At 40.8% G+C, this 18468-nt stretch overlaps 1 protein-coding gene across 2 annotated transcripts in view; it reads right to left on the bottom strand.

Annotated features, from left to right (window-relative positions):
• Positions 1-18468, bottom strand: part of dennd2b (DENN domain containing 2B) — a 28012-nt gene that overhangs the window by 2533 nt on the left and 7011 nt on the right. For both annotated transcript variants that reach the window (XM_077713582.1, XM_077713581.1), the window contains exons 2-15: positions 17144-17242; positions 13276-14547; positions 12054-12199; positions 8222-8334; positions 7939-8154; positions 7276-7372; positions 7086-7130; positions 6610-6794; positions 6405-6514; positions 6214-6283; positions 4526-4603; positions 4092-4232; positions 3812-3960; positions 475-652 (exon numbers count right to left, since the gene is read on the bottom strand). In XM_077713582.1, coding sequence (XP_077569708.1) covers positions 475-652; positions 3812-3960; positions 4092-4232; positions 4526-4603; positions 6214-6283; positions 6405-6514; positions 6610-6794; positions 7086-7130; positions 7276-7372; positions 7939-8154; positions 8222-8334; positions 12054-12199; positions 13276-14547; positions 17144-17217 — 2874 coding nt within the window. In that variant the 5' untranslated portion in view covers positions 17218-17242. The remainder of the gene's footprint in view (positions 1-474; positions 653-3811; positions 3961-4091; positions 4233-4525; positions 4604-6213; positions 6284-6404; positions 6515-6609; positions 6795-7085; positions 7131-7275; positions 7373-7938; positions 8155-8221; positions 8335-12053; positions 12200-13275; positions 14548-17143; positions 17243-18468) is intronic.

The raw sequence follows: 18468 nt of genomic DNA, 5'->3' as shown, positions 1-18468 counted from the left end.
AGTCAGGTAAATTTTTTTTTTTAAAAACAGCCTCCCCTCAGTGTATTCAAATAACTTTCTTTTCAAATCTCAGTTGTCATGTGGATGTTTACCAGATGTTGCTGACATTAACAGACAAACCTACACTGTCAGTTAGTGGCAGTCAACACGTTAACACACACCACCTGTTTGTAGATGTGTAGTTGAAATATGTTGAGAAGAATATTTTACTTCCCTGAGTCACTTTAACATCACATAAAATTAAATTTGGAGTCAATTTTCATCTTACTCCCACTATGCAGATTTTAGATCACAACGTAATGTCAAGAGTTTTAATGCCAGTTGACAAATATTGGACCAGGTACAAATGGGACTTTACGTTCTGAAAGGCATTTTGTAATTGTCGGGAAATTCCAAATGTAGTGCAATTGCCATAATAAATAAGTGTTCCTGCAATGGTTTCAAGGATGTCACTGTCAAATTCATTGAACTTACTTCTTCTACAGGCAAGTCTTTGAGCTTTGGCAAGGAACTGGACAGCAGCCCCACCAGGAATGGCGTAGGACAGCAGACAATGTCCAGCATGGACCCGGGAAGCACAGGGATGAAAGTGTGTTGCCAGGAGAAAGGGTAGAGGAGTGCGACCACGGCGTGCATGCAGCTGGACAGGGTACTGATGGGGAGGGAAAAAACAGGCCATTTCATCACCACATTGTAGATCCCAAAAGAAAACATTTTGTTCTAACACGCACACAGCAAATACTGCAACCTACTTGATCCATTTAGTGGTTTATATGTTTGTATCCACCTCAAAAACATGGCTAAAGAGTAAGCTTGATGAATTATTGAGTCGGAAAGATGCTGCATCAGTTATATCGGAGCTCTGTTGACGCAAATAGCCCCCAAAAAATGCAGCATTTTTCCCCTTTGACAGCTGTGGTATAACATCCAGATCCCAAATAGCAGTATGTCTTTCTCACGATCAGTCACTTGTTGACAGTATTTGACCCCCCCCCCCCCCACCTCCCCCACGCGCCATTCCCTCCCCCTTCGTCCGCTAGTCCTCTACATAACGTTCAGCCTGTGTTTCACAAGAGAGTGAAAGTAAACTACGGGCTCGATCATTCACACACAAGCAGGCACATAGTAGAGCACCAACAAATCAGTATGGCTTAAGAACAAAATCCTGGATCAAACATGGTATGCAAACATACCCCACTTGAGATGAGACACTTTTACTGAGATTTTTTTTATTTTCCGCACTGTCATCAACAATAAAACAAAAGTTCCTTTCTCACAGTAAATGATCACATTTCAGTTGTGCAATCGATTTGATGTCAAGTTCCTAAAACAGATAAATATATTATTTGTTTTCAATATCCTTTCCAGTGTACACCCATGTGAAAACAAGAAGGGAATGATGGAGGCTCTCTAAAGGTGTGTAATGAATATGCAAAGATTGCTCAGTGTGGGGGCGTGAATTGTGATGAGAGCTACTGAGTTATTCAGCTGGTTCACCTCCCTCCTCTTTGGACAACAACTATTCCCTGAAACAGCCCTACACCAGTGATTACACTCCACATGAAAAGGACCATATCCACTCAGTATCACCAAAGTGGTCTGCTACTGTGTTTTTTATTATTGCCACACAATATGGGGAAACCCAAGAAGTCCAATCCTTGATGAGTTCAACATGGCCATGAGAAAGTCATTGTTTATTTTACCTCTCCACCCTCCTCCTTTTTTGCTCTTCCTCCTCTCGTTTCCCTTCATCATATTTCCCCTCCTTGCCGTCTGCGTTAATGCACTGGCACTCTTTGCCAAGAAAAGGCTTAGAGACATTCCAGCTAACCTTGATTTTGCTGTTTTGTTTCGCTACTGTCTTTGATTTACTAATAACCATATTTTAACTGCTTAAGTTCAACAGCTGAGCATGCCATGCATTGTAGCTATGGTTTCCTTTGGTCAGCCATTATGTCACTGATCCCTTTTAAAAGGTTAGTTCACTGGTTACCATGGACGGCGCTAGACGTCCAACCCAATTTTTCTGAGATCAAATGATCGCTGACAGCGCAACCCAGTCATAATGCAGCTTGGCATGGTCCTCGACACTGAGTTGTGAGGTGGGCAGCTGAGACCGTTCAATTACCACCTGAATTGAAGCATATAATTGTGGCACACGTTTGAAGTGTCCAAGATCAATCGATCACTTACCGAGCCACTGCCACCACTTGTTTATTGAACGCAGGGCAGCCTTAAAAATGTGTCCGCAGACAGATAGAGCGCTCAGTAAAAGCACAGAACACTCGAACAATGACCTCTAATTATCGCAACTCGTGCAATGTGAGTATTGCACATGTGCACATTGTAATGTCAGGGGGTTCAAACACGGCATATTTCAGGGTTAGTCAGCATTCTAAAAACCATAAAACCCCTGGAGTTAGCTTATGTAACGCCCAACAATAAGCAAGGAGCATCGGCATGCTGATTGAGTTTAGCGAGTCAAAGGTGCCGTAGGATGATGGTGACGTCATCCGATTATACATTCAACTTGTAAGAACAAATGTTTTGTTGAAATTAAATTGCCCTCAAAGGAAGTCAGGTTTAAAATATCCTGGAAAGTGTGTGAAACTCCAGCACAATTGTTACATGCTGACTGACAGCATTGCTACAAAACAAAGAACTATTGTCAAACAGCTTTTGATTTTTTGGATGTACATGTCTAAGGAAAAGATGGATAATAAGGAGCTATTTTAGGTAGGTATTATGTAAGTATGGATGTAATCCAAAAAGGATATGAGCATATTCTTGGGAAATTCAACTGACTATAACGTTAAGATCGTAGATTTCACAATTAAGAGACAGTCAGTAATTGTCCGAAACACATTGGGAGACATAAGATGTTATCTCATTGGATAAGGGCCGTTTGACTTTGTGATGTTTTGTCAATACTTGTGTATGGGGGACACTGGCACGCCATCAGAAGACAAACGGTGACGGCGAAGCAGCACACAGGAAGTGCATTCCGTTCTATGCGCAGTCACTGCCCTCATCGATGTTTGTTTAAACTGGCCTCTTTCGCAAGGAGACTCACATCTCATCCCGCGCCGCCCTTGCCCCTGGCGTTATGAAAACGCCGGCGACAAAACGGGTCTCTGGTGACTCATTGTGCTAAACTGAGAGAATACGGTTGCCATATTTATCTTTGGCCATCTATTTGTTAGTTGGCAGTCTTCTTCCTGGTTTTTGGAGGTTGACGTAGGAAGTTTAAATGGATTTGAATGGTACTTGATTGTGAGTTTGAATGCTGTGGTCATGTCATAATGACGCACTTGGCACATACCCATTCGTACTGATTTCCACATCAGTATAATGGCTTTTTCCATGGCCAATGTATCACCAAAGTGGTCTGCTACTGTTTGTTTTTGGAACACAATATGGGGAAACCCAAAAAGTCCAATTGACTTTACACACAATCAAGTGCCATTCAAATCCATTTACACTTCCTACGTCAACTACCAAGAAGACGAGAAGATCTATCGAGAGAGAAACTAAGTCTTTTTTTTTACAGATTTCTTTAACTAAATGTATTATGGGTGAAAACACAAAACAAAAAAACTTCAAAAGCGATGCTAATTTGATCACCAAAATCAGCCCATTACCACCTTAAAACACAATATTAATTACTAATAAATACTTATTTTCCTAATGCTCTTGTGTAACATATCACTATGTAAGTCTGTCATATTAAAATGAGGATTCCTCGGCTTTTAGGGGTATTTTCTTGGATGTGTTTTTTTGTGTGTTTGTAAACTACAATAACGATTCTCACCTGAGTTTATCAGCCACAAAGATGACCCTGCGCTCCAGCAGCAACGAGGCGAAGACCCGAATAACCTGGCGAACGCCAAGGCACCCAAACAGACTATCAAAGTCCACGTGCTCCAGTCTGGAATCAGTGGGTCGCCTCAGCTCGATGACCTGAACGACCATAGAGTTAACAAACAAGTTAGCTGATCCGGTTCACATCACACAAGAGATTATAAAAGGCTTTTACAACATTTCCTTTAAATCACAATTGCTAACTAAGAAAATATAGTATTGGCAGTGACCTCATTTCCTGCACCAGGCAGAAATGTCTTGACTTTGATGAGCTTTCCGGGTGCAGGAAAGGGCGACTCCATCAGACTCCTCATGAAGGGATAGACCAGCGCTGCTGATTCACCTCGCCGTCGCTCGACCTCATCCAAGATCTAGAAAACGGCGAGATATCAAATATAGACATTAAAATCTATTTTCCCCCAAACAAAACACCATACTTTTATTTTTTTTTCAATTCTCAGTGACAGCACATGATGTTTTACCATTCTGATTTTACAGTTTGCTGCTAAAAGGGCAGAATTACTTGCTTTTGCTCAGCTGAGCATTTAACTGTTCTGAGTTACTGTGAAAAAAAACAAACAAACTTGGAAAAAACTAGAGAGTTGAAGGTCAAAATTGAGGCAGACAACATACAGGCACTCCTTTAGTGTGCTTATGAACTTACGGTGGAGAACAAGTCAAAACAGCCAAGCCTGCTGATGACACAGTACACTTCTGGAAGGCGAGGTCCTTTCCCACTCGGCTAAAAGAAAAAAAAGATTAAATTGAGAAGTAGCGGTGACAGACTTATCGGCTTTAAATGCTGCGTGTGGTTTTATGACATGAAAGGAAAGGGTAGTATAGTTGAAAGTTGTGGAACTAAAAATAGAACCCTGCCAGTTCATGCTGTTTATAGATTGTCACTGAAATCTCAAATCGAGACACTTATTAGAGACGGGTGCTCTAAAAAAAAAAAAAAGAAAAATACTGATTTTGATGATGTTATCTGCTTTTCTAGCATACACTGACAGACAGACTGAGTTGTTCATCAAGACAACCACAAAGGCCAAACCTATTGTCCATATTAGGTATAGCATTTTCTCTTGTTTCTTTCCAAATGGATGATTAAATCAACTTTGTGGAGGTTGATTCAAGAGCTCAGGAATGCTCGCTTGCTGCCAATTTGCTAGACCGACAGCAACAAAGCCACAACGAAGAGCGGTTCCCCTCTTGTTTTACCCTCATTTGAGTGTTCAATCAATGTTCACACTGAATTCACTACATTGACCTTCGTGGTGACTCTTTGAAATATGTATTCCAACATTCACACGTCAGCAAATCCTGCATTTGGTTAAGTCTTCTCAATTTGCCCAGAAAAAAAAACAGCAGCTCAACAAAAAAATAAAAATCATAAATCTTTGTGTCAGTATTATGAAGAACTGAACAAAAATGATATGAGTGACTTTTTACAGCTTATTTTGGTTTTGCCTTTTTAAGTAAAAAATCTTCAGCAAATCTGTCCTGAGCATTAGCAAATAAAAACTGGCAGCGAATCATTCACAGCTAGTCATTGCAGTTTAAGTAAATCAGACATCTATATTTGGACTAAATAATAATTGAAGTAACTGCAGACTAGTTAGTTCACATCAGTTTAACCACCGCACAGTTTTGCCTTGCTATCATGATGTAATCTTAGGGGGATATCAAAACCATTTCAGAATCTTCTTCTAGTTTGATGGCATTAAATACTGCTTATATAATGAAAATAAAAGCCAGTGTTAGGTTTCAAGAAACAACCAAGAGGTGGAGGGAAAAGAAGAGCGTTATAGCACAGATACAGAAGGAGTGAGTGACTGTGAAAGGCAATAACACAATGAAAGGTGTTGAGTGTTATACCCTTTCACCAGGAAAAATGTGTGTTGACACCAATATCCCCCGTGGGTGTGTCGCCCCTGTTTTGTGTCAGTCAACAAGTGTGCTCGGAAAAAAACCTCCAGATTCATAAACTCATTTGCTGCCATTGAGGCCTAAAGATGAAAAAATCAACTTGAACTGCAAAGACTGGCCGTGATCACTTCCAGTCCTTCTACATCAGATGGATGAAACGTCTAAATCGCCTTCAACGGCAGCGAGTGAGTCAATTGCTCTTTTAACTCCCACGTAAATTAAACAAGGTGATTCAAATGTGAATCCCTACTTAAATATTTTCCTACCAATGTATGATAATAGATGTTTCCTTTTCTCAACATGTGTGATGGTGTCAGTGGAAAAGCTTATCTCGCGCGCAATTGAAAAGCTCTGTCACAACAGACAAGGCTCAGCAGGGGGTGCACAGAAGCAAAAGAGAGATTAGGGAGGTGAACGTTAACTGACCAGCAAGCGTCTGCAGTAGCCGAACCTCCTGCTGCCATCTTCTCCGGTCAACATGAAGGAGAAAGTCTCACTGTAGAATAAAATAATAGTTGACACATGACAAAGAAAGCACAAGGACCTCATATAAAACACTACAATTGCAACGTGTTTTTTAAAAAAAACTAAAAAACATAATGCTAGACTGTCTATACCTGGAATACTCCAATACAGGATTCCAGTCTTTTGCATCAGGGAAACAGAACTGAGGAATTGCTTTGAGCCTTTGTTCTGCTTCTCGCATCTGCTTGGTCAGCCTCTCCAGCTGCAGGACGAGAAAAGTCATTCGATAAAGAGTCAGTGCTCGAGAAAATTGCAAGAATCGGTGACAAATTTCAATGACGACAAGGATGCTCTCACCTTAGGAAACTGGTATGTGACCTCCGGTGAGTAAGAGTTCTTGTTCTCTTTCTTTTTCAAAGACACGACGACAAAATATTCAAAGAGTTCTCTCTCCTGCCACTCAATTAGCTGCAGCTCCAGCGTGCGGTAGCTGGGGGCCCGTCGAAGGATGGATTGCAGTTTCAACAACCTCTGGGTGTGAGCTATGGAGGAGATGAAAGATTACTTCAAATAATTAACCCTACATTACATAATAGATGGAGGCCTGCTTCAAATGTTCTTTAATTGGCGCTTACATACTGTAAACACCCAGAAATATGTGCGATTAAGGTTTCATCAAGAATTAACATTGCATGCTTTTAGCCAGAGTTGCGGCCAAAATTTGTGAGGTCACGGCAGGTCCCCCCGTAAAAAAAATAACTGACATGAGAAATTGCTCCACCCTCACACAAGTGTATCACCTCAGCCTTGGAAACCGACAACTGGTTACTCACCTTTGAACCTGTCATCAGAGTCGCTCTCACTCTCGCTGTTGTCATCTAGGTGATAGGCATGAGACAGAAAAGAAGCTTTTCAACAGTGCAAAGGGCAATTTCAAAAGCATGTGCCTAGGCATTGGGAAGGAGACCCTGCTAATTCCATTTGAGGCCCTTTGGGTACAAATATTCTCATGGCAGCCCCTACCTCTCAAAGATGAGGTGTCAAGATTGGTCATGGACAGCTTTTTAAGTCTCTTCTTTCCACGTTTACTGCAGTAGATGGAGTTGATTCTCTGGACCAACTGTAAATAGAACACATTATCTGTGGTTTAATCTTAGTAAACAAAAATCAACAACATGGGGTTGTTTCACTTTTAATTTGGATATACTGAAGTGATTACGGAAATTGACCAAACTTAACTCTTTAGCTATGATTAAGAGCAATTGACATTCTAACTATTTGGACTTGGATGGACGTCTTTCATTCGCTGCAAGCCAGAATGTATGTTTTTTTTCACAGCCTTTGAGTTTCAATAATGCACTCGCCCTGCCCTGCCTTACTCTAGTCTTCCCTGTCCTCCCTCTTCAAAGTCTATCACCGTCAATGGGACTGAATGAGTTAAAGATATATGTTATATCTTAACTCATCCATTGCCACAGGGAACACCAGAAGTTAAATGGATTGTACATTTATCTCTATCAATAGAAGTAAATTAGTCATTTTTTTAATATTTGGTCTTTATTTTTTAATGCTGCTGTGCTTTCCTAAACTATAGCAGCATAAGAATCCTAGAAAAGCCTGGAAGGAAAACGCAAAGCTCTGTGAGGGCTCAGCGGAGATGTTGTTGTTGGCTGCGGCCATGTGTACCTTGGGGATCCGCCAGTGCCTGTGTGAGGTCAGGTTATCGCCAGTGCCGCAAAGGCTATCATCCAGCAAGCCACAAGAGGAAGTTGATACACCCATTTGAGGCAGCAGCAGAGTTTCATCATGACTGTGGCGTTTGGACAACTGGGACAAACGGTGACTCTTCCGGTCATTGGTGCTCATGAGGCGAAGGGATTGACTGCTTGGTTTGGACGGCAACTGGCAAACACACATGTATATGTGGATTAAAGAATCCATTAACAAAGCCTTAAAGCCTTTAGTTTACCTGAGGTGGAGAATTTTCTTTACGGTCCACGGCAGTCCAAGATCTGCTGCTTTCCAAATGACGACCCAAATTTCTCCTTTTCAGGTCAACATCCTCGTACGGGTTCTCCTTTTCTGTGGACGGGATGTTGACATTTAGTGTATTTTAAATTACAATGAATGGACTGAGGGATGTGGGGAAGCAAAGGTTGTCTGTAGAACCAGCAATCTCATTCTTGTTTTTATGAAAATCAGAGAGTTAGGAAAAAAAAGGTAGGTCAAAGGTCATTCACAGCTGGATCTCGCTTTTTCAAAACAGTTGCTGCTGGCACTGGGCCCCACAGAACCCAGTGAGCCGAACTCAAGCTGATGAGTCACTGTCCAGGCATGTGAGCTGTCTGCTCCTCTGAGGAAAAGGAGACTCATCCTAGAGATTTCTTTGTTTGATAAAACGTATGGATAAGTCATTTACTTTCTTGTAAAATAGTACACTCAGGTGTTCTTCCAATAATCGTTATATGAATGACAGAAACAACCTTTTACCCTTTATATTGTTGCAATTGCAAGTCAATGTACACAAATTGCGTCTTTAGTATTGTACATTTCTATTTCAGATGTCTGTACTTATTATTCATCTTACCAAACCGCAACTGCTATTGTTTGACTTTTCAATGTGTGGTTTTTGGCTATGGAAGAGAGAAGTTTTTTTTTAAGGAAGAGGAAAGAACAAAACCCCAGTGTACATTACCTACTAACATCATATTGGTAACTAGACACAGTGGGAGATTACCAGGAGGTATCTCTCTTAGGGGTTGAGGAAATAAATTAACCTAAAACTGAGTAAATATCCACAGACATCAGTTATATTTCATCACCTGCGTCTTTGAGACAGAATTGGATATAGCCAATGTTAGTTGCTCAAATGTCATTAAAAACAAAAAGAGCTACAGACAGTTCATCAATCTTGAGTTTTAAACCTTATGCTCTGGGCCTTTGCCTGTTACACCTCCTATACTATACTTCATTGGCCAGTATATTCCCAGGTTGACTTCACAATGTCAGCTTGTGTCTGTGACCTCAAGTGACCAAGAAGTGCAAGTCAAATTTCTGACTAACAAGTCAAACATGGCAATGGCCTGAAACCAATAGTGTTAATGTAGTATTCTCTTTACATAGTTCTCAGCAAATACATTATAATAGACTAGAAAGAATATGCACAAGAGAGAGAAATGTAGCCTGACTGTGGGCCAACCTAAATAAAATGAACATTTGTCATGAGTCCAGAGCAACTCAGGCAGCAACTCTGAGAATATAGGATTTAGGCTGGCTCTGACAACTATGAGAAAATAAGAGAGAAATCAACTAGAAGGGTTTCAGCAGGAGCTAAAATAAGTGAGAGCCTGTAACTCACACTCCACAACATAGGATGAAGGATTATAATGATAGTATTCGACCCTACCAAAAATAAAGTTACAGATACAGTGGGGAAAATTGACAAGCTTGTATTTTTTTATGTTGTGTCATGCGCGCCATTGTTCTTGGCAGCGCGGCCGGAATCTCATCTTTTCCAGATCAAATTTGGAATGCTTCAACATGTGGTCCTAAATGTGATGCGTATGCAACATCACTCTGAAAACATTAAGTAATTGTAACTTTTTGCATGGAGGTCACTTCAGACACATCAGCTGACTTGGGACGACTGCCAAATTGAATCGGAATTGTTGTAGGTTTTGTTGAACCAACATGAACTTATTATTTGCCATGGATGCCGTTATAGTATACATCCATCCATTGTGAGTTGTAGAGCTGGCAGCCGGATAAAGCCCCCGCGAATTGCTGCCATACCTCCCAGTTAAAATGGATTAGGTGTCTAATGCCTTAAATGGCAGCCAATGAGTTGAAATATGTTAGTGTATTGGACCGAAATGTTCAGAAAAGAGGCAAAGCCTTAATAATTAATACTGCATTTACATTTTAGAAAAAATAAATGAAATTGTATTGGACTTAATGATTGAGCACTGCATTAAAGGCACGAAAAAATTGATGCAGAAAAAGGACTTTCATCCATGTTAGACTTATTGTTTTTTTTGCTTCATCACAGTTGAAGAGAATAAGAAATACTCGCATGACCCCACGCAGTGGAGCAACTCCATTAAATTGAAGCAGCGCTGCAATGAGAGCCTGCTGGGAAAATTATATGTCTGTGAGGCAGCTAATGTACTGCAGGGTACTACTTACTCGACTCCAACATGCCGTATAATGCAGAGGTTGGACACACCTCAACTTTACTCTGTGATTGAAAATCTCTGTGTACACAATGGAATCGCCAGCCAATCTGAGTCTGTATCAGCTTACTGTATGAAATGGACACGCAACAATATAGAAGTCCAATTATGCATGATAAAATAGAATATTTGGCAATAGCACACACATAATTTGGCTTGTCCTTCCCAAATGTATTTAGCTTGGAATCTCAGAAAACCCCCAATAGTGTCGAGAAGGTTACAACATTACAATTCAATAGATTCAAGAACGCCTCGGCCAGCTTTTACAAGTGTCTATTTCAAGTGTCGAAGTGGAAAATATGTCAATGACGGTAACACATTTAAGTGTCACTGAACTCAACAAAGCCGGCGGCTGAATCATAGCAGCGCTCTTGTAAAATATGTGATTCATCCTATGCTTCAATGATTCCCTTATTGACACATCCTTAAGCCGTTACACTTGTCTGGGTCTTTCATCTCGATGGGGCAACTGTAACAAAGCTGCGAAACGGACTTACAATATATACATCAAGAGTAGGCAACGGCAATTATCATATGTTGAGTTCATTTAAAGTTAAAATGGATATCGATTTCTTGATTCATTAAAGTACAGACAGGCTCTTGACGCGTCTCTAAGAAAGAGGAGCTTAAAATATGGGTCATTGTCATTTTAAAAAAGGTCATTTTTCTATTATTTGGGGGAGTGGAGGAGTGATATTGGCTAATGTCGCCCTGTGTCGAAACAAGGCAAACAACGGGCCCTTTGTCAGGATTTGAATGTGCTTGTACTTACTTGAACAGGGGTCTCAAACTCGGTAAATATGGGCTGTATCAAAAAAAAACCCAAAATAAGGTACAAATGTTGATAATTCTGTCTGAATAACTTGGTGACAAACCCCAACAACGTTAATATTTAGCTGCAGGTATAGCAGACTATAAGAGAAAACCAAATCTAGTTTGAGACCCCTAATCTAAAAGAATACAAAACATCTTCATTCTGAGTGAAATGGAGAGGAACACAGTACTGATCAGTCTTTCCATAACAACGTGACCAAATAATCATGAGATGCAATTAGTGTGTGGAAAGATTTCACTCCTATTTGGATTTTTAATGTGAATTCATCTTGTGAGCAGATTTTTTAAGAGCACCCGGCTTTAGAGTTTCATCATGAGACACAGGATTTATGCTATTCCACGCCAAGCTTTACTCACGCTGACACTCATTTCCAGCACATTAAGTATGCCTATGGGAGCTGACAATGGGAATGGGCGGCAGGCCTGGGGGCATTTGCTTGTGGAAAGGAATTTGGCTTCAACATGACCAGCATTTTACATGCACATGATCTCACAAGTAATGACTCAATGCAATTTACAGTCAACTACAAAATACATGCAAAGCTCTTTTAAACTTGCTTTTGTTTTTGTAGGCAAATGGAAAACCAAGATTACTGATTGGAAAGCACAATTCCTTTGTAGCCTGGTTTTAAAATAAAAAATAACATCTAAATAATTTTGTCCAGTGGCCACAATTATTGAACTGGTTATCTTAGTGGGAAAATGCGGGCGTTTTCTTTTTGCAGATATGCTTACCTATAATGTCCTCATAGGCATTTTCCTCTAAAGTGCTTTTAGAATTGGGTTTACTCTGCATCTCTGTGGTGAGTGTGCCGTTCTCCGTGGGCGAAGAAGGGTTTGACGAAGGCAGACTTGGCGCCTCCTCTGATTCACTTGGCTCTCTAAACAATAGAAAAGCACAATTAGGCTGATTGTAAGGCTCTGTTTTGTATGAGCACAGCGAGAAGAAAAAAAAGTAATCACAGGAGACAATGCTCATTTTTTAGAGCTTACAATGTTAAGCCTATCTGATTAAAAAAAGACTTAATCAGCAAACTCTAACAAAAATATAAGACAAAGATACCAGATAAAATCCCTAATTGGTGTCATCTGGATATTTCTAAGTTTCACACTAATAAACATATCATATTTGGTGCATTAGTGCGATAATGTACACATTTTGGGGGCACAGCTGAAAGCTTGGGGCTTTTAAGATTGGTCTGAAATTGCTCAAACCACTGGAATGTTAAACATAGTCCAATGGATGAACAATTCTCATCCCCTATTTTAATTAGGGACAATTTGAAAAAGCCACACCCTTTTACCAAAGTACATCTGATGCCAATAGGGAAAAAGTCCAGTCTCAGATTTCATAGGTTGTTCCTGGATAATCGGTCATGCCTGTTTTACTAAACTTGACAAATGTTTGCATTTTCAAGTTTTGCAGTAGAAGTGAGAAATGTGCAATTAGCCAATTGTATTCAAGAAGCCAATCCAAACAGTCCACAAATTCCAGACGAAACCACTAGTTATTCAAGGTAAGCTCTATAATAGCGTACGTATGTGGCTATACAGTCTCTCATTCATGCCAAAAAGCAGAATAGCAATGAATAGCATAACATTTCTGTGGTGGAGGGAGCTCAAGCTTCAACGAGTCTGCAGTTTCAGTGGAAAAAAAAAACATTTTTGTAGAATTTCAAAACTGCCAAACCACCATGTCCTCAACACATAAATTAGGCTTGTCGTCACAGATAAACCGTAAATCTGGTTTCAGGGTGGGGTCATGTGACATTCATGTGCCGGATATGAGGCTTTTGTAACAGCAGTGGCCAATACTAGACAAAATGCCCCCGGTCCCCGAGAATGTAGTATCTCCATGAATACAATATCAAACAGATTGCTGTGTTATGACCATGTAGTGGCATTTGAACACATTCTTGGAGATAATAAACATATTTTACATTATTTATCATCTCACCTGTCCTGTACTGGACTGGAAGTGCTGCCCAGCAGCTTCACGGTCCGCGTAGTGATGGGTGCAGGTGTCAGGGGGAGGGGTGGGGGAGAATCACCTTCAAGAGGTAATCCATTCACAGACAGTGTGATCTTCTGCTCCCGTTTGGCCTCATATTCAAAAGTTCGCCTAGGTTTAGGTAAGGGGTTGATGGGGGGACCGACAGATGTTTGTTGGCTGGCTGTATCCGGACTCACAGATCTGACTGATGCGACACTGAACCTTTGCCGGTGTTTTGCCAACTTATCAGGCACTAAAAGAGTATCTGGTTCCGTTGCCAGAGAGCAAACACTGCTACGCTTGCTGGTGCATGTGCTGTCAAAGTCGTCGCCAATCACAAAAGATTTCTGTCTCGTCTTGTCTGAGGCGTAGCAATTATTCAGATACCGTGAAGTAGGTGGGCTAGGATTCTCCTTTAGGGCTTGTTCTATCTTTTGTATCCTGTTGAGCACTGCCGAGGTCTCCTTACGAGCCGAGAGGGATCGTACATATGCGCCGGATGACTCGGTCTTGCTTATCCGTTTCTGGAAACGGCCTAAGCCATCTTTCTCGGAAGCGCCTTCCTCTTCCTCCGTCTCGGTGTAAGAGCATTCTGAGAAAGCTGTGCTCATCCTGCGAATCCCCTTAAAGTCAAATGTCTTCTCGCTGCAGGGGGATGAGAGCAAGCTTGGGCAGCCTTCACTGCCTCCAATGCGCTCTCGTCCTGGCCTTTTATCCAGACACAAGCTCATCCTAGGCAGAGAGACCCTTCTGTACTCCCATTCTGAGATCTTTTTGCGAACTGTGCTAGGAAAAACACCCGTTACTGGCCTGTTGATCGATAAGGTGCGCTTGTGACTTTGGGTCGAACAAGATCCAAGTGAAAGTGTACTCCAACTCAGCGGTCTACCATTAAGTCCCTCCGCTGGAGGAACATCCCCTTGATTCTCTTTTTGCTCCCGGGCGTCCTGACCTTCACAATAATTAGTCTGAGGCTTGTAGATTGAAAGACGGTTGTCCAGGCAGCTGATGCTTTTAGATTTTGTCAGACGGCATTGTGACTCAATGTCATCTGCACGGGATGATCCACTGACAAAACTTGCGGTCTTGCTGCTCCAGCCAGCACGTGCCAAATACCGTCCGTCTGTCCTGAGGTACCTGCTCTGTTTTTGATAATGATTTCCGTCACCAAGAAGTGGTGGCTCGCTCGGACCCTGGCCGGTAGACAGAACAGGACAGGGAGATGCAGACTGGCACCTAGAAGAGATGAAGAGCATTCAAATATTAAAAGATTCAATCACAAAGGGACAGTAGAAGGACAATAGAATTGATAGGTTTTAATGCAAAAGTTCTCAAGAGTCAAGAGCTGTTAAAAGTTTCAGGAGGAACCAGAACCCTTGCAAACTCTCATGACGATAAGTGGTAAAGTTTGATTGTTTGCTCTTGTAGGATTCGCTACATCGGAAAATGTCCCAAATTGGATTGTTTTGTTTAGGGATGATGCAATTTTCAGTGGTGTATCCACAAGTTGTTTAGGCTGGGTCCTCCGAAGGGAGGAGCTAGTGACGCATAAAACTAAGGCATTTGTTATGTTTATTTGCAACCAATTTTAATGGCTTGCTCCACAGCGCATAGACCACACCTCCAGAATGTTTTGAAAATTGTTTTTTTTTTTTGTAGTTTGACCAATCATTACTGACTACAGTAGTCCATGGAAAAGCAGACAGGTAATGAAGCACAGATGCAAAATGAGCGACAAAGTCAGTGAAACTAGTATTTTCTGTTGATTTTCTTATCCAATTGTATTAGCATTTTTAACTAAACACAGGGATCAGTATCTGGCATCATGATTATGGAGTTGTACCCAAACAAAATCTACCCTACAATACAATGCCAGCAGTGTTTTATCCAGCTCTCAATATTTCAATAGACCTCACAACGCATACAATGTACATTTTTAATCACATTTTAGATGTACTTTACCTTGAGTGTCCTCAATCCTCTCCTGTAAAAAGTTCTGTGTTATCTTTGCTGTTAAGTGATACTATATACAGATGGTAATCCCAATGCTGCCTGGACCCGTCAGTTCCTCATAGTTTTGGTCAGAGAGAGGCAAACTTTCTCTGTAGACAGAAGTATGACCTCACGCACCTCACATGTTGAGTAAACTTACAATGATTCGCAAACTGGCTTAGAGTTGCAAAACTGAAGCGTTATGAGATCTGATGTCACAGCTTTACTTAGAATAACAGACAACGTGGGAGGAGGAAACTGGAGGACTGCGAGCCAAAATTGCAAGTTGGGACAAATCTCTCTTACACACCTGTCTGCCCTTCCCTGGTTTCGATCCTCATGCTCCAGGGTGGGACACTTTTCTGACACATTGAAACCTGCTTGTTGCCAAAATGAGCCCTTTAAGAAATCAGTTGTTGCAATGAATATCTGAGGAGGCCTTGCCAGACCAAACTAATCTGAAATAATCTACAACTTTGCCTCATCTTGATTGTTTCTTTTTATGATAATAAAAATTATACATAAAGAATTCATTTGATGAAGACTGTTAACAGAAGGCATGTTGCGTTAGAGACAAAAGGGGATAAAAGTATGTATTCTAAAACAAGTCGGAGAGAGTTCTTGGAATTGTTCCAAAACAAATGAGAAAATAGTGTGGCTACCATGGGAAGCAACACAGAGGCTAAATATTAATGGGAATGTTTAAGAAGTAACCAGATACATCGACCCAATAACGTCTGTAATGTAAATTATTAACTTCATCAGAACTAAACCTTTATCATTTTGGTTGTTTAGTTTGAAATGTTTATATTACTTTGCGGTTCAGGAAAATACAGGACCATTGCAATCAGCCATCGTTCAAAATGGATTGGATAACTATTGCCTTCACTGGCAGCCAATAAGTTAATGTCAGGTTTTCCATGATCACGATATCGCTTGAACTGGCCAACATAATGCTTAATATAATTACTATAAAGTTCAAGACATAAACTGTGCTTATTAGAAAAACACATTAACTGAACTTAATCCCTAAAATGTTGCTTATATGCTCTGGAAGAACTCAGCTCAAATACAACGTTGCTAAGTAAAACTAAAATTAAACATGACCCACACAAGTGAGCCAAATATATAATGCATACACAGTGGAAACTCTCAGGTGAAGTGAGCCCCTATCAAACTGTTAATATATTTAAGGATTAACTGTGTTTCCTAAGGAAAAACATGCCTTAGAATTTATATTTTCAAAAAAACAATGTAATTTATAATATCAAGTGAAAGGCTTCTATTCCATCACTAGTCATAAAAAAACATAACAATATAAATGTAATTTACACAGGTGTGAAGAGCACCCCAACCTCTTCCGTCAAAAGGTATTGGACGTCTATCAGCAACCAATGAGTGAGTCTTCAAGTGTGAGTTACAGCTAAAAGGCACTAATAGACATAACATAGAACGACGGTAAAGTCCAGTGCTACCCCTTTTTACTCATTTTGAAGTCATTGTTGACATTGCATATGACAGTTTCCATCCACCACAGCAGTAACTTTATCTTTCTGTTTGAAATTTTTAAGGCAGAGAAAAAATGGATGACAAGGTGACGGACAAGCAAAGCAAGATATCCCATATCATTCCTGGATTTTGTCAGCTCGCAACATGCTACCACAAGCTGCAGCTCGCTGCTCTACTTGTTAATAGTTGTACGGGGCCCCGGTCCAGGTACAAACTCTTCTAATTATTTGACAAATGTTGCTTCCCACGATTGAAAAACAAATACTGAGTATATCTCAAGAAGAAATCAACATTGAGAATGACCCTATGAGGATTATGAAGGGTCCCTCACCTGTCGGGGGGGTTCCGTGGAGCTTTACCTGCTCCTGCATGCGGTACAGCTTTTGGACTTTTGTTCGCCGTCATGTTTGCCCGCAGAGCGCCCGCTCACCTGATGGACAAATACAAGCGAGGTCAGCATCTTTACATCATAAAACAGTAGTAGCGCATTTCTATGGGTTATCATAGAACACACATTGAGTTACTAACTGCTAGGATTTTTCCCTTGCTCATATAAAATCATGTTTCCTAATAAACAAGTGCCCCTGGGCAGAAAACCCAATGCAATTGCCGCGCAGCACAATGAGGTCAAACGGAGATCCTTAGAGATCAGAGTTGGAGGATGGGAAGGTTCTCGGTAGCGTGTCATGTTTACAGGAAGTTATTTTATGAAGAAGCCAGCCAAGCAGAAGTGCGGCTGAGTCCAAAAGAGACAGATGGAAGGGTGGTGTGGGGGTGTGGGGGGCAGACAGAGCATTCCTGCCGTCAGCTACTTCCTGTGACTGCGGACCGTTCTGCGGGGACGGCACATGCATCATGATTAGTTGCCTGAGACAAAGTGAAAGTTTGACCACAGGCAAGTATTATGTTGAAACATGGCTATTGTAAATACAGTGGTTTCTCGACTTACTAACGTCTCTACATACAAAATATTCAACAGATTAGGGAATTTACATGACTCTACTTACAAAAAAAATCAAGTTACAAAAGCACTTTTGGAATGAATAAACGTCCTAAGTGGAGGTACCATTGTAGACTCTATTGGTGGATGCTAGTGACAAGAAATTGGATGGGTGGATCCCTGTAGGGAAACTTGGCTTGAATTCACCTATTTGAGCAAATATTTTGGGACAACAAACTGCAAAGAGTTTCAATGAGTTAAACAATTTTAATTATAGGTACGCATACATCTTTGTTATTTAAAGCTTTGCACATTGTTTGAATGACTTTGTTATTTTACACACACAAAAAGCTACAATCAGTGGGTCACAGGGGGCCCAGGATGGTCCTTTGAGAGTAAACAACAAGGCGTTAGCCGATTTACTTCCTGAGAACTGATAGGATCTCCCCTCACAAAATCCCAGTCAACAACAACCTTTTGACATACTACCACCCAACTGAAATGTTATTTGAACGGTAACTATATTATTAATATTTTTGAAGCAGCTAATTGACTTTAAAACAATTTAAAGACACATATTCCATTTTAACCAGGAGGGCTGACTGTCCATTATTAGACTTTCCAACCAACTCAAGCCTTTTTACTTGGTGTCATTTGGCCAGTTTGTGATATGTAAAGCAAGCGTATTGCATGCAAGGTGTAAATCTCTTTCTTAC

The sequence above is a fragment of the Stigmatopora nigra genome, chromosome 3 (genome assembly GCF_051989575.1).
Source record: "Stigmatopora nigra isolate UIUO_SnigA chromosome 3, RoL_Snig_1.1, whole genome shotgun sequence".
NCBI lineage: Eukaryota > Metazoa > Chordata > Actinopteri > Syngnathiformes > Syngnathidae > Stigmatopora > Stigmatopora nigra.
The sequence above is the reverse complement of the archived record's forward strand: the minus strand, read 5'-3'. Positions and strand labels throughout refer to the sequence as shown.